This window comes from Chamaea fasciata, unplaced genomic scaffold (assembly GCF_029207755.1).
Source record: "Chamaea fasciata isolate MVZ Bird 193981 ecotype frontalis unplaced genomic scaffold, bChaFas1.0.hap1 SCAF_19, whole genome shotgun sequence".
Lineage (NCBI taxonomy): Eukaryota > Metazoa > Chordata > Aves > Passeriformes > Sylviidae > Chamaea > Chamaea fasciata.
Genome location: NW_027094104.1, coordinates 9,212,860 through 9,228,603, shown reverse-complemented (window position 1 = coordinate 9,228,603; position 15,744 = coordinate 9,212,860). Strand labels below are relative to the sequence as shown.

Below are 15,744 nucleotides of genomic sequence, written 5' to 3'. Positions count from 1 at the left end.
GTGACTCCCCAGGTTGTCACTGGAGGAGGAGCTGCTGCCCATGGATCTCCTTTTCCCCAGGGAGCTCTGGTAGCCCCAGCCTGGCCCTGCAGAGCCCCTGTGTTTATTAGGAAGAGCCAGCCAGAGAAGAGCTTTTATCTTCCTCCAACGTGTCTTCCCCTAGCAGAGGTTGTTTCTGAGCAAATATCTTATCTTTTGAGCTATGTAAACTTTCTCTTTAGGAGGGAGAGGGTGATTTCTCCTTTTCCCCTTACGCCACTAATGGAAGTTGCAATCCGTATTTATAAATTGACTTACAGTAGTTCCATAGCTTGCCTCCAGCAGATACCCAGCCGTCTCCTCCAGTTTTGAGCTGAGAGAATTACTCCTTTGGAAATTTTGTAATTGTGCAGATTTTAATACAAGTGATGTTCAAAACGAAATCGTGTAATAATTCATATATTTTAGTAACGCTGAGCAGTGATCTGGGGACTCAGTGGTCTCATACTGTCAGAGGTATTGCCAAAGAGTAATTTTGCTAAAAGGAGACGGGGGGGGAAAAGGCAAATTGCGACTCCTTTATGGCTTTGTAATTCATGGCTGTTTGCAGGGAGACAGGAGTTCATGTGTGGATAGATGTTCTTCATAAAAGCTACAAGAAAGAAGCCCATTAATGCAGGAAAATAAATAGGTGTCTCCGGGTTTGTCCTGATAGTGTATAAAGTAAATAACTCCCATAAGCCTGATACCCTGACTTCTCCTTATAGGATAAACAACTGTGCCTAAGTCCTGTATTTAGACTCCAAACATAGCTTTGCTTTAATTGGAAAATAAATAGTGTGTGTCAGAAAAATAGTTGACTTCCATTCTGGCCACCCACATGGTGTGCAGCCTGCAGAAAAATCGCCCATTCAAGTCTGACCTGTTTTATGCTGCTGTAAATACCAGATCTAAGCTGCCTGGCTCCATTGAGAATTATACAGGGGAAATACCTCAGTGAGAACAAAAAGAGGGTTTGAGCTCTTTCCATCCCTTTCCAAGGGAAATTTGTCACAGACTCACCTGTGTTATTTTTTTTTTACACGGAGGGTTTTGTGTGGGGGAGTTCTGGGGAGTCACTGCGGAAGAGGGCAGTTCTCTCCAGCCAGAAATTTGAGTGATAGCCCAGGCTGAGAGGGAGGGTTAGAATCGATGGCAGTTTAGTGGTACAAGAAGTGCCTTTGGAGAGAGATTGTTCACAGGGAGAAATGCTTTTAAACTGACAGAGATTGAGGTTGGATATTAGGGAGAAATTGATCCATGGTGAGAAGTCCAGGCACCAGTCAGGGGTTTCTGTCACCTGGGTTATAACACACTGAGGGTGAACTGAGACTTTCCAGCACAGACCTTGCAGCTGAATTCTCAGTTACTGACAGAGAAGTGTAAATAGAATTTCACTTTACCTCGTGTCCTAAGTTTTGGTGGTTTATTTTGGTTTTTATTATCTGTAAGAGCATAAGCAGCTCCAAAAATAACTTCATTTATTGGACAGTAAGTCAACATATTGGACTGGATTTGTTCCTAGAACTCTGTTGGGTTGACATTGAAGGCATATCCTGTTAAATATTGTTTATTATGATCACAGCTTCCAGGACAGTAAAACCCAAGTGGTAGAACTGAGATTTGCTGAATATTGGAGAATTTTAAAGGTGGTTAGCACAGAATGGAGTGAATACAGCCAGGGAACTTCTCTTCCCGCAGTGGCTTCTATTGATTCCCTTTATATTCACATTTTTATAGATCTCTGTGTGTGTGTGCGCATCCACACCATCTGATTTTCCACAAGCATTGCAGTGGGCATGGAAATAGGGCCAGGGATGTAAAGTGGATCATCTGGGAAGGAGCTGCTTGTGTGTGTTAACGTAACCCAGCTGCACCAGCCACAAACACCTCGTGCAATGTCCAGGACCTTCCCGAGTTCCCTCCTTCCTTCCCATTTCCATCCCAGTGCTGACACAGGGTTGATGTCCTCAGTGCAATCCCTGCACATCAGGATCACCCAGTGCAAATTCTGGATGTGCCCATGATGTGATTCCTCACTCGCACAGCCCCACTGTGGAAATTCCATGTCTCCTTCACATTCCGCTCCTGTTTTCAAGCAGCCAGGTCCCAGTGTCTCCTTCTGGGGGGTTCCAAGGACTATCCCTGCCCACCCCCTCCAGGTTTTCCAAGCCCTCCTTGCTTTGGACACCGGTGCTTTGCAGCCTTATTTGCAGTCCCTTGATGCTTTTGTTTGCATTCTCCTGCCATTGATATTATGTACTAGAAAAACAGCGTTTCCCTCTACGCAAACAGAATGAGGTCACTTTAGGTAAAAGAAAACCATCTTAATCACAGGAAGAAAATGTGTGAGAGAGATTTTAGACACGGAGAGCCAGCCAGCCTTTTCAGCCTTCTCTGTCTTAATAAATTAATAAACAGCTGTTTGGCTTTTCAGATTTTCTCAGCAGTAAGTGTTGTTAATCAATTTTTACTGGAGCAACTAAAAAGATACGAAAGCTGCTATCCAGCTTTCACCAGAAAAATTGATTTCTGTACCACCTTAACTATCTCAACTGTTCTGCTTCAGCATAAGAGCTCCATGTGGATAATATGAATAGATCCAACAGAAGTCAGAGGAAAACACAGCCATGTTTATTTTAAAAAGTCTTCCAAAATGTTCCTGGCAACCTAGTGGCTCAAAAATAAGGCCACTGTGTATTTTAGATGGCAGGCATTTATTCTGCCTGCATATTTATGAGGAATGCAAATAAAAACCCATCTGAAATATCTGGCACCTAGGGCTGCAAATAATGCTTTCATAACTCTGGTAAGAATAAGCAAAGCCAAGCAGTAATTATTTGTGTTTAAACATCAGATCTGCTGAGCTTTTCAGTTGAAAAATTCAAGTCCATAACCATAGGAATTCCCAAATCTGCCCTGGGATTGAAGCACCCAAAGCAGTGGTGCAGCACCACAGTCCTGAGGTGTCTGGGGTACATTCCAGGCTTGGAGTGGGCAGGAGGAGAGAGGATTTTAGGACATCTCCTCTTGGGTTTTAGTGGAAGTGCCAAGATGAGGAGACAAGATGGTCTCTGGGTTGAGGTTACTCCCCGAGGATGGGGTTGGTTGTGCAGTCAGTGACTCAGATCAGAGTGTGCTCATAGACAACTGCAGAATTTTCTCGACTCCTTCAGATACACCCAGAAAGGATTCAATGAGGGTTTCAGCTCCAAAGGAGGCCCAGGGTGCTTTGCCCTACTCCTGTGTCCATTCCCATGCCTGCAGCTTTGCTCACAGAGACATTACAGGTGAAATGCTGCTGTTGAAACATTCTGCTCCCGTTTTCCAGGTTATTGCGTTTTGTGATGTCGACGAAAAGAAAATAACAAAAGGATTCTACACTTACGAGGAATCGGAGGTGAGTTATAACCACTCTTTGTTGTGATCCAGAAGCGTCCTGGGGGATGTGATGAAGGAATTTGTCACTGATCTTGTGTGTTGTGTAGCAGCTCATTTGGGTAAAGAGGCCGTGACAGAAGATTGGAGGGCTGGGAAGGGACACTGGATGTGATGGGCACTGAAACAACGGGCAGAGAACAAGCAAGGTCTCTTTAGCATTACAACTCAACAGATTTTTTTTCACCCTTTTAGCAGCTCCTAAGACCAAGCTAGCGAGTAACCCGAGTGTTTCTGTACCCCTTCCTCCTGCAGGAGAGACCAAAACCAAAAATTCCTGTGTGTCACTTCAGGGAGGCGGCTCCGCCCTTCGTGATCTGTGTGAAGCTGGTGAGTTCCACCTTTGGCTTCACCTGCAGGAGCAGCATTTGCTCCTTAGGAAAATAAGCTTCTATTTACTGTAAGTGGCTTTTCCCAGAAGCTTTTGCTGTACAGTTGAATGGCGTTTTTTAAAATCAACCTGATTGTGCAGGGTACTTTGGGATTTCAATCAGCAGTACTGGGTAAAATTAAGAATAAGGAAAGGGACAGCTTCTGTGAAGGGACTGGATCTGTTGTACTTCCTTGCCCAACACCGAATAAACCCCAATGAGCACATGCACTCAGCCTCCTTTGGGCCAAGTATTCTGCAGCCCCACGTATGGCAAAGGCTTTGTTTTTAAATCAGACCTGAAAAGCCATTTTCTTGGGCCCTGCCAGTTCTGAAGCATCTTCTGTATCTGCCTGTGGTAACTGATTTCAACTGGTTTAATTGCCCTGATAATATAATTAGGAGATGATAACCAGCAGTTCTTCTGCTGTTGTAACACAGGATCTTTAAAACAGCAAATAACTGCAGTGGTGAACACCAATGAAAACCGCTCTGACAGCACCTAAAACCTGCAGCTCCACGAAACACTTGACATTCTAAGGCTGTGCAGGATCTCTTCAGAGACGGATCAGCTGAATCTCCTCTCCTCTGCTACAGCCTGTGCTGTCTTGGCCCTCCCAGCCTCATGGCCAGCTCTGAGCTCTGGCTCTGCGTTGTAAAGCCAGACTGAGAGTGCCTCAGGGCATTGTCGTGTACTGGTGCTTGATAAACTCTTGGATCAGCAAGTACTATTGCAACTAAGTCAATTTTTCATGTAACAGCGGGTGGAAGTCCCCAGACAAAACATCTGTGCAACCTGTTCTAAAGCACATTTCATCTGTGAAGCCCTTACAATGAGACTATTATACAACATCTTGTCGCCAAACTCTGCTCTCTGACTTCAGTGGGGATTTCAGTCTGTTTTTCCCCTCGTGGCCACTGAGCATTTTCTGCTTGCTTATTCTTTACCAACCTAAGTTTTATCACCATTCTCTGAAGAAGGAAGTGTGCTTTAAGGGGCTTTATTGGCTTTTATTTCACTGTTTGTGGTAGGCGATAATTTTTCCTTTCAATGCAGACAAAACCTGCATGTTTCTGTGCAGCTCTGCGAGGGTGATTTTGGAGATCAGATGTGTTTATTGAGTGGGTTGTTTACCAGAAGTGACTCTGTTGGCCATGTACTTGGAGCAGCACTGGCTCAGTTATTTTTTCAGGCAGTTCCTCCCTTGTGGAGCACTGGCATGGCTTTGGTACCAGAGCAAATCCTTCTGATTTTTGCTCAGTTTGCATTTTCTAATGGCTTCACAGACGGCTGGAGCTGGAATTCTGCTCTGTGTGAGAGAGTTTTTGCTGAAGAGAATCCAAGTGTGGCTTTAGCTGGTCAGAGGAGCGTGGCCCTGCAGGGCCACTTCACCCAAGGGTTTGTGCTCCGTGGTTGCTCCCATTTGGAGCTAAAAGCAAAATGCTCAGAAATGCTGCATTGTTCCCTGGCTTGGCTTGGATTCCAATGGCTGCAAATGAAAGGGATTTTTATTTTTCTGTCACAGCAATTAAGCTAGTTTGATTGTATGAAGTTTTCAGGAAATTTGTGGTTAGGTGTCTTATTGTACAGCCCTGCCTGGTTTTTTCCTGTGCTCTGGGAGTGAAAGATTTGTCTTTAACTCTTCCACTTAATTTAGCATCTGGCCTCTTATTTTTTTTTAACGTCTCTATAAAGCAGGTTATTTTTTCCAACTCCTTCAATTCCAGTTTCAGCGGACTCCATTTCTGTAACTTCCCATCCTAAACATTCCCAGTTAACACTTCACCCTTGCTGTTCTGGGCACCCAAACACAAGTAACTGCTTTATCCCCCACCTGTGGTGTTGTCAGCGTTAATTTTGGTTTGTTTTGTTTTTTTGGTGACATTCCTTAAGATCAGTAATTAAGGATTCCAGGAAGACCCCAGTGCTCAGGAATGCTGAAGTTGCCCTGTTTTCTTAATGACATCACTGAGGACCAAACGTACCCAGTTCCTGTCCTGATAACTTGACTCAAAAGGAAACACCTTTAACTCTGCAGAGTGCTTCATCTGCTGGATGAAGGGCTTGTTTTACCAGACCACTTTATCAGTGCTCAAAATCCACCCAGACCACTTCTTTTGGCCAACTCGCTTCCTTGGTCCGTTTTCTGCCAATGTCGGAGTCAGCAAACACAAGGGCAGAGCTGGGCTGAGCAGCCCTGGTGTGCTCCAGAGCAGCACAGCAGAGCTGAGCAGTTCTCCGACATCCCCCCACACTGATTTCAACTCTAGCTTTTCAACATACCCTGAATTTTTGAATAGAAACTTTCCTGAGCCTTGGTTTGTTTAGTTCTGCAAATGAGACTTCCTTCTGTGGCCTGAAGAGTCAGTAACCCAAACCTGTTACAACCTGAAATGAGTGTGATCTCCTTCTCCTGTTCTTCCCTCGCAGGACTTGACAGGTGGAGCCTTTGAAACAAACCTGGACACGCTGAACCTGAAGGAAGGGGTGGATTATTTTCACTTTAACTGAACCAAGGTGAGGCAGTGCTCCTGGAGTGTGCTGCTCTCTGTGTCTGGGTGCAGGAAGATCGAATTCCTCAGGGGTTTGGAACTTTTCGGTCAGTTGTGCTTTGTTAATTTAATCTCTGGGCCGAGGAGCCCCTTTGTAAGGGAGGGTAATGCTGTGTGCCGAGTTTTACTGTTGCACATCACTCAGCTGGACTGGGAAATTGTGTTTTTAATTTAAACACCCACCAAGCACAGGGTTACCAGAGCACTGTTACCACAGCGGGGGAAGCCTCAGAGCTGCCTCAGGCAAAACCTGTGCAGAGTTTTGTGTCAGACACTGCTGGGAGCCCTTCCCTGCCCCCAGAGAGCTGCTGGTGTTCCCCAGGGCTGGTTCAGAGGGAGCATCCTCAGCTTTGGGGCTCTGGAGAAGCACAGCTGTGCCCCTGGCAGCCCCTCACCATTTCCACTGCACCTTCCTCTGCTGCAATGCTCGGGTGGTTTAATTCTTTAAATTAATTTTTATTTAATTAATTCAAATGTAAGGTTGTGCTGCTCTCGCAGCAGGGACCCACAGGTGTGACTGTACAACCCCAGATCTCTCGAGAACGTTCCAGGAAGCTCCCAGTGAGTGGCAGTGCAGCAGCACAGGAGCTGTGGGCGAAGCACGTGGCCAGTGTCAGCCCTGCTCAGTGGGAGTTCAGAACCACTTGATCCAGAGTCAGGGAAGAGCCCTGAGCTCCGCTGATCCCAGCTGCCAGTCCAGCTGGCAAGAATCCTTAGGAAGGATTGAATAATCTCATTTATAATTACTGTCTTCAAACAGATTCTGAGCCAGCCAGGTTGGAGCACTGGGAGTGAACACCTGCAGTTTGCAGCATTTACTTCACAGAGAAAGTGGCTTGATTTTAGCTTCTCTGCATGAATTTTTCCTCCCTTTCAAATTTGTAGAGATGTGTCTAGATACACACACAGCCACTGTTCAAGTGCTGGGACAGTGGGGTTTAATTACAGCCATAAAATAACAGTGTAATTACACTATGATGTGGCATTTGACCTCCCCATCACGCTGATCTCACTAAAGATCGATTTTGGAGCTATTTCATTTAGTAGGGGGTAAGAAATGAGCTGGATTCCTGGCAGCTGCTTGAAGAACTGACTCACCTTCTTCAAAACTGAGTTTACCACAGAAACAATTTGTCTGAATTAGTTACATAAAGAGCTGTTATGAAAGACTTTGACACCAGCTGAAGTGAAACCTGGGAGGTTTTGTTTGAGGCAGGAATGACAGACTTTTCCACAGGCACACTTAATGCTTGGGATGGTCTCAGTATCACTGAGTGTTGCCATCCTCACCTCTGAAAAAGAAATCTTGCATAGACCAGAGCTGCAGGTCAGGTTTAATTCTTGGTGTGTGTACAAGCACAGGCTCCGTTCAGTCGGGGAAGTACAAACCACTGACACCAAACCAGGCAGGTCAGTGTGACAGAGCAGGACAAGAAACCTGCCAGACAGCAACATAAAAAACTGAAAACACGGAGTTTTGGTTGTCTTCCTGTGGCACATCTGTGCTTGCAGACAGGCTCTGCCTCTCCTGTCCAGCAGCGCGGTGCTCAGCTCAGCATCTGTTGGGATGCCACAGCTCAGCCTCTTCCCACCCTGGCAGCACAGGAACCACGAGCTCCAGCACGGCCCGGCAGCCAGGGCCTGCTCTTCCTCACGCTGAGCTCTGCCAGAGAGAAAGGACAAGGGCAAAGATTAAATTGACAAAGGACAGGTCACAGGGAGCAGGCAGTGCTGTCCTGGCACTGTCCCAGCCGTGGAACTAACCTGAGCAGGACAGAAAATACAAAGCTGTAACATTTAGTCCTTTTAACACCACGGGTTGAACTCCCCTCCAGCAAGTTTTATTTGGATAAAATGTCAAGGAGTAGAAAGTGTTGATTTCAGCTGAAGCCAACTTCATTCACCTTTTTATCCTGCCATGCTTGGCCTCCTCTCTGGCTTCTCCCACTTGTGCTGAGCCGAGTGCTGGGCACTGCTGGGAGCAGCATGGGGAGATTCAAAACATTCAAAAGTGACAAAGCAGGTTTTATTTTCTGTCTTCTATAATTCTGGCCTGGAGAGTGATTATGTTCTGATTTTTCAAGAGCTGAATTGGTAATTTAAATTTTTTTTTTTTAACTTCTTTCACTGTGATTTCCAGAGTTTTTGTTCGAGTGGCATTTACCTAAGTGAAAATATTTTTTAAACTGTTCAGCAGAAGGAATAAATGTGTAAATCTTTTTATAAATAATTTTATGCACTTAAAAGCTTGATCCTCTGAAACCATGCTCAGTGCCACTAATCAAACTATTTTTTTGTAAAATATTTGCCATCTCATTCATTCATCTATTACTTTCAAAAAATGACACTGCTCTTCAAGCAGGCTGTCGTTATTCAGCTCAATACTTGAGTTACTATTTCCTTCTTTTTCCCTGAGTAACATTAAAGGAAAAAGCAGCCAGGAAATGCCTCCTCTTCAGTGGCACCGTGAGCTGCCGGCTCAGCTCTGGGCTGAGTTACACTGCCCGTTTGCTTTTGTCCAGGGGAGCAAGAGGTAAAGCTCCAAACTGGGCACAAAACATCCAGATCCCACCTCTTCCAGCTCCATTCATACACCTGGATGTGTATCTGGATATTTCTTATTATTTTGTTTATCCTAGAGACAGTCTTCTCCTGAATATCAGTCTTCTCTCAGCCTTCAATAATAAAGGACTTTTAAAAAAACTCCTCCTTTTTAAAATAAGAAGTGTTTTGAGATCAGAGAGTTCATCTTGTAAGATCTCTTATTCTGAGCGTAAGCTTTCTTGATTAGAAAACCTTTAAAAGTAACAGGTCAGTTTTTGTTCTAAAAACAGCTCCTCATCTGGGCAGGAGGTTCAGACTCTTGTTTTCCAGAATTATAAACATGTTAGCTGAGGTTTCTTCAAATTGTACTAAAAGCAGATGGTAAAAACTGGAAAATGAGTGAAGAAACTGCTAGGAGGCAGCAGGAGGTCTTTGAAGGGTATTCATAGTGTCTTAAGTATGAGTCTTGAAAGAAAGATAAATATTTATATATACAGTAACACATATTCCTTAAAACACTAAAAAACTCTTCTAGAACCCCTACCAAAGCAGAAAGTTCTGTAACTCTGAAATCCTGAGCTGGGTGGGCACATCCGAACTATCTAAAAATATACATTACATATATTTATATAAATATATCTACACACACACTTTATGGCTTTGTCTGCTATTCATCCACAGAGGCAGTGCTGCAATCCTGTGGTTTGCACAGCACCTCCTGTCATCATCTTGCTGTTGAAATGGAGAAGTTCCTGTCTTTTCCCTTTCCCCAGGAAGGGCAGAGGAGCAGAGGCTGCACATCTGTGTCTGGAATGCGGCGCTGCCAGCCTGGAATGCTCTCTGGAATGAGGCTGGAAGGGCCTGAGGCTCCAGCTCCAGCCATCCCACGTGTTCTGCAGCTGGCTGGGAACATCCTCAGGGACACCTCCACGAACAAAGCAGCCCTGGAGCCCGTTCCCACCTCACCTTGGCCACCAGCTGGGGTCTGGGCACTTTCAGGAGGTCACAGAGGCAGTTGCGTCTCTCCCTCACCACGGGCAGCTCTGCTTCCCTGGGAGAGCAAAGGTTGTTCCCAGTTAATTCAGACACATCCACACAACTCCCTGAGTGATCCATGCCCCTCCCTGCATCACAGTGGCTGTGTCCTTTCATGCACATTTCAGATGGCAGGAGTTTGTGTGGTGTCACACTGGAGGACTAATGGACATTCCTGTACCACCCTGAGTCAGATAAACCACAAACACACCCCAGCTCTGCCACGGGTAACCAGTGGCTAATAAAATGTCCAAGACTATTCTTTTATGGAGTTTTATATTTAAAAAACTTACTTATTTGTACAGCCCTTTTGATCAGAAGTTCATTTAATTTACTCTCTAATATTAATGGACTTGGAGAAGACTTTCCCATCCCCTCTATAGAAAAAAAGGCAAAAAAGGGCGAGTTAGAAATAACTTCAAACTTTTTTTTTTCACACCTTGGACAATTTGTCTTATTTATTACTGGAAACTTTCCTGTGGCTATACAAAGTGTACTATTTATAGAAAAATTTGTTTAAACTATGCATGCCACAACTGTATGATAAAGTCTCTGGAGTCCCAACAAGGAAAATATGTGTATCGCAGTAATTACCATATTCCTTCAAATTTTCATTCGGCTTCCTGCTGCTAATACTTAGGGTAATTCAGAATTTAGAGTGATTATTTTAGCACTGGGAGAGCTTGAAGAAAACAAGCAGCTCACTGTGACACCCAGCAACAACTTCCCATCTCTTTTTCTGTAACCAGCTCAAATCTACCAAGATCAAACAATGAAGTTTTGAGTAAAGGAGCTCTTTGTCTTTCATCTCAGAGCAATGGGCACAGTGCAGCAGGATCCTCAGGGCTTGCTGCAAGCCAGAATAAGCCAGGCACACCCTAAAAATGACAGGCTGAAAACAGAATATTCATTTTTCTGGGGAAGGGTTTTGCTTTGATGCAGGAACCCAGTTGTTGTTGAGCAGAGCTGAACTGCCACTGCTTCCCACTGGGAGTGTTGGCCCTGGAACCATCCCCTGGTGACAGCACTCAGCTCATCCTGCTGCAGTGGCAGTTAACAAATTCCTTATGCAATTCCTGAGCAAATCTGCTCTTAAATGCAGGTTTCCTAATGGAGCTCTGGGTCACACCCAACACAATCCTAAACTTCCACCAACTTAACCACGCAACTTTCACCACTAAACTTACCTGCAGTTAAACAAGGAATGGTAACCGCAGGCAGAACTGCTGGTAACCACTCCTTCAAACCTGAGACTCTTGTTCTAATTTTGCACTGGGAAATTCAGAAAAAGAGCAGCAGCCACACCTCCTCATGATAAACTCAGCTTTCTTGTCACAAAGTTCTTTAAGCTTCAGCACAGAAATAAACTGGAAACTACATAAACATCAAGCAGTGTAACATGGAGTCTGCAACACTGTCACCCAGCCTTAAGGTGTATTTGTTCTTTGAGCTTGTCTGGGATAAATTCATTTCCATGAAATGTCAATGAAGACAAAAAGCCATTTAATATAATGACTAAATAAATGACATATTTTTCTCTATTTGTCTGTTCTCTGTGACTGCTGTTTGGGGCAGCAGCCCCATGGCCCAGGTGCATGACGAGGAAAAATGTTTAACAAGGCAGCAAAACTAATAAAGTAATTGTTATCTTCAAATCCTGTATTTTCTCAAATCTCCCAGCCATGCAACCTTTTATCAACCTGCCCAGGTGATGACAATGCCCAGTGCTAGAATTTGCAGAAAGGGGAAAATCCAGTGCCAAGATGCTGTTTCCTGCTCCTGTCACTGCAGAGTGAGCAGGGGATGATTCCTTTGCTCTAAAAGTCACTGGATCATGTTCATGAAGAGCAGGACCCTCTTCCCCTGCCCCTGGAAGGAGGTAACAGTACAGACAGGAGTAGGGAAAAAACTGAATTCCATTCTGTGGAGTGGTTGTTTAATTCATGCCATCCTATGCCTGGGAAACATCTGAACTGCTCCAATCCCAAATCTCTGCTTGAATACAACGCTTGTAGCATGTTGAGTAATTACATTTCATGGGAGATTTGAGCTGTTCTGCTAATTCTGTTGTTTTCCAGCTTGCAGAGATCCTTCCTTTCCCCAAATCCTGCCAGTGCTCATAAATGCCAAGAAACTGTCTGTACACTCGAAGTTTGACTGTTTGCACAGCCCAGTCTCTGGGTCATGGAAAACTTCCAAGATTTCCTCCCTCTTTATGTTGTTAGAAAAATACGGGTGTTTTACTTTATCTCATGGTGGTTTTATCCATCCCCCTGCCAGTGGGCAGTATCCTGGAGAGTTCTTTAGAGCAGAGGAATTCCTTGCAGCAGTGGCCTGGAAGCAATAAAGAGCTGAACCTACGCTATCACTTCTCACAGCTCCCTCCCCCTCAAAGGCACTTGGAGCTTTTGTGTGACCTCCAGGGCGCAGGGGACGTTTGGGGACGTTTGGGGCAGCGCTGCACTCACCAGTCGGTGTCACTGAGGATGGCCATGGCCTGCTCCACCATGGCTGGGTCCACCACGTCGCTGTAGGTGAGCAGCATCTCGTACACCTGGCTGGCCGTCGTCTTGCGGATCTGCGGGGAGGGGAAGGGTCAGCAGTGCCAGAGCCACAGGGATCACCCACAGGGATCACCCACAGGGATCACCCACAGGGATCACCCACAGGGATCACCCACAGGGATCATCCAGGCCAGCTCCTGGCCCTGCACAGCACCATCCCCACCAGTCACAGCCTGGCCATCCCTGGGAGCGGTGGCCAAAGCAGCTTTCAGCACTAAAGGGCGAACAGGTTCTTCCCAGAAACGAATGGCTCAGGCACCTGCATTGCTCCCAGTTTAACCAGTAAGAACAGGAGGTGAAGGTGTGGCACAGCCAGGCACGTGGCAGGGGGCACAGCCAGCAGCCTGCAAGAGCAGATCCCTGAGAAATAAAGCCTTTTCTGCACATCAATACCTGCTAAAGACAATGTTGCTTTAACACACTTCGAATTATTTTTCGTTTGTTAAGTATTACAAAGAATGGAGCTGGTGACGTGCAAAGTCTTCAGTACTTACTATAGGAAAGGGATGGCAGAGGAGGAGAAACAACTGGAAGAAAACTTTTTCTCTCATGTCTCCTTGAAATTGAATCAGGCCACAAAATCTATAAAGTATCAGAAAGATAAAGTATCAGAAAACAGATAGTGTGTTTTAAATGCACAAACACATTTTGAGGACTAAGATGGACATTGGGAAAAAGGTGGGATGGGGAAGCTGTGCTCTCTACAAAGAAAAAGCAAATGATTCCCTTCAAGCATCCTTAGCTTTTAAGCATAAAAATTTTCAAACTTGTTCAACTTTATCAGGTCATGCTCCACTTCAACCATCCAGAACTATGAGACTCTCAGACCCTTCAATCCCATGTATCTGTGCGTATTTTCCATTGAAATTCCGCATGAGCCAGACCAAACTCTGTTACATCTGGCAAGTTAAAGATCCTTCACTTTCCAGGAGAGAAGATTGATTTCATTAACTCACACTCCTATGCTGGAGCGAAGCTTCCGGATGTCTTTGGACCTTTTGATCTCTTCTTTACAGAGGGTGAACAACTTCACTGGGAAGGGATGGCTGCAAAGGGGAAAGAAAAAAGAGATGAGCAGTGGGTTTCAGCAGAATTTCAAAGACATCTGATGATTGTCAGGATGCCAAACTAACATTCCAAGGCAAGGCAAGACACACTGCAGGGCGGTTTGGAGTTCCTGGGCCTTCTGACTTTTAGAAGAGAGGGAAGAAATTATTATTACTTATTTACACTGCTATTATCTGTGTGCTGAGGAGAACACTCCTTTTAGCTGAACAGGTTCAGTCCACGCAGGATAACTGGCTTGCCATGGCTCGTGTTTGAACAGTGTGGAATGATCAGAAATACTGTGTCAGGAATTACATTATCCTGTAGCCAAATAACAGTCTGGGCAACATCATGGTCATTCCCCAAGGTCTCCAACCAAACTTGACATAAAAGGGGATGAATGTTGTTCTTAACTACTCCACCATTTCACAGCCCAAATTCCTTCAGTGATTCCAGACAACGTAATTAAACACAGGGCTCACAGTTCTATTACGTGTACAGGCCACGAAGCCATCTTTAAATATATTTAGCAAATTCTTTTCTTTTTCCCCACAGTCTGGGAAACGTGATTCTCACAGCTCTTTCCCAGACACTCGTACAAACACAGGCACTGTTAGTTATTCCAAGGATCTATCAAAGAGAAGGAAAGAGGGACTGATGCTTTTATTTCAGTTCAAATTATTTAATCTTTCACTTGCCGCACTCAAGGCTGAAGTGCCACAGATGCAAAAGAAACTATTTCATATTTGTCTGGTGAGCACAATAACTTCTAGGCTGCACGTTTTGGAAACCTCACTGCATAGTGTGTGGACAGCAGAAAGCAAAAAAAGTACCATTCATTTTCTGCGACCGCAATTCAAAGCTGTGGATAAAAACTACTGAAGAAAGCTGGGTACTGTCATCTGTTGAAGGGCAGAACATTTAAAATAAGATGTTTATAGGAGTGCCAAGATGTTTTGTTAAGGTAACGTGCCTTGCTCTGTAGAGTTTTCCAGACAAGAGTTAGTGGGTTTTAATGACTTTTTAAAAATTTGTAACAAAATCCTGGCGTGCACTGGAAAACAGTGACCTGTTAAAAAAAACCTGAACAACAAACCATGGTAAACTGAGGTAAAGAATCCTACACGTGATGGGAACAACAGAAATCTCCAGGAATTATTCTATGTGTGTCGAAGGGCATGGATTTGTCTGGGTGGGTGAGGGAAGAGCTCTCTGGATGTTGAGGTATGTTTTCTCTTACCTTGGTGGAATTTCTCCTCCTCCCGCCCCAATTACACAAAGACCCAGCTAATTACAATCCCTGCAGTGCCTGCCTGGCTCAGCACAGGCCAGGCAATACAGTGAATTAGGTGAGATTTTAACTGGTTCAACAGCAGGGACATCGCTGAGAAGGGGAGCAACAAAGAGACCAGTTGGAACATCTGGAATAAATTTAAAACGTGGAACCTCACGAGCAGCACTCTGTGTTTAAAACAGATGCACTTTCCTTTCTGTTGGTTGCCAATTCCACGTTTGCAATAACCAAACCTAACCTATGTGTGATCTCAAATGACTCAAATAGCTTGGCCTCTGTAAAGGAAATTGAGAAAATTCCTTCTCCTGTGTGGGCACTGTGCCAGCATCAGCGCCGGGGAAAAGCAATCAGTCTGAAGTTCTCTTTGCGGTCTGTGAGCCCGGCCCACGTGGCACTGCCAGAGGTGCTGGTGTCACCTCCAGGTGAGCTGGCTCTCAGCAGGGCCACTGGCATTGCAGGGTGAAACTGCCACCAGGCGCTGCCAGCTCTCTGCTGCTGCATGGCTGGTCATGCAAGAGCAGTCAAACTGCTTAAAAACAATCCAGGGAGCATGGAAACATGGAAATTATCAGCTGGACATCAGTGGGGACACGGATTTCTTTCTTAAGCTTTCTTTCCGTTCTGCAAGATCACCAGAAACAACCAGAGAGAATACATGGGTGCTTCTGCTGGATGTGTAAACCACACACAGAGGAGTCAGTTCTGAAAGCCTTCTGATGACCCTGGTGACACTAAAGCTGGTTCATTTCCAAGCCCACGGGACAGGTATTGACCCCACACTCCCCATCCCTGTGGCCAGTTCCACACATGGTCAATGCACCTCCCTTGAACATGAGCATCCAAACCACGACAGTGGAGCAGGGACAGCCAGGGCTCACCTG

The 15,744-nt window shown here is 45.1% G+C and overlaps 2 protein-coding genes across 8 annotated transcripts in view; one reads left to right on the top strand and one right to left on the bottom strand.

Annotated features, from left to right (window-relative positions):
- B3GNTL1 (UDP-GlcNAc:betaGal beta-1,3-N-acetylglucosaminyltransferase like 1) overlaps positions 1-7,709 on the top strand; it is a 95,378-nt gene extending 87,669 nt beyond the window's left edge. For all 7 annotated transcript variants that reach the window (XM_066200876.1, XM_066200881.1, XM_066200880.1 and 4 more), the window contains 3 exons: positions 3,350-3,418; positions 3,712-3,786; positions 6,258-7,709. In XM_066200876.1, the coding sequence (XP_066056973.1) occupies positions 3,350-3,418; positions 3,712-3,786; positions 6,258-6,338 (225 nt within the window). In that variant the 3' untranslated portion in view covers positions 6,339-7,709. The remainder of the gene's footprint in view (positions 1-3,349; positions 3,419-3,711; positions 3,787-6,257) is intronic.
- The window catches only part of TBCD (tubulin folding cofactor D), a 105,933-nt gene continuing 97,890 nt past the window's right edge, over positions 7,702-15,744 (bottom strand). The window contains exons 36-40 of the mRNA XM_066200875.1: positions 13,479-13,568; positions 13,017-13,104; positions 12,427-12,536; positions 9,890-9,974; positions 7,702-8,042 (exon numbers count right to left, since the gene is read on the bottom strand). Of these exons, the coding sequence (XP_066056972.1) occupies positions 8,031-8,042; positions 9,890-9,974; positions 12,427-12,536; positions 13,017-13,104; positions 13,479-13,568 (385 nt within the window). The 3' untranslated portion in view covers positions 7,702-8,030. The remainder of the gene's footprint in view (positions 8,043-9,889; positions 9,975-12,426; positions 12,537-13,016; positions 13,105-13,478; positions 13,569-15,744) is intronic.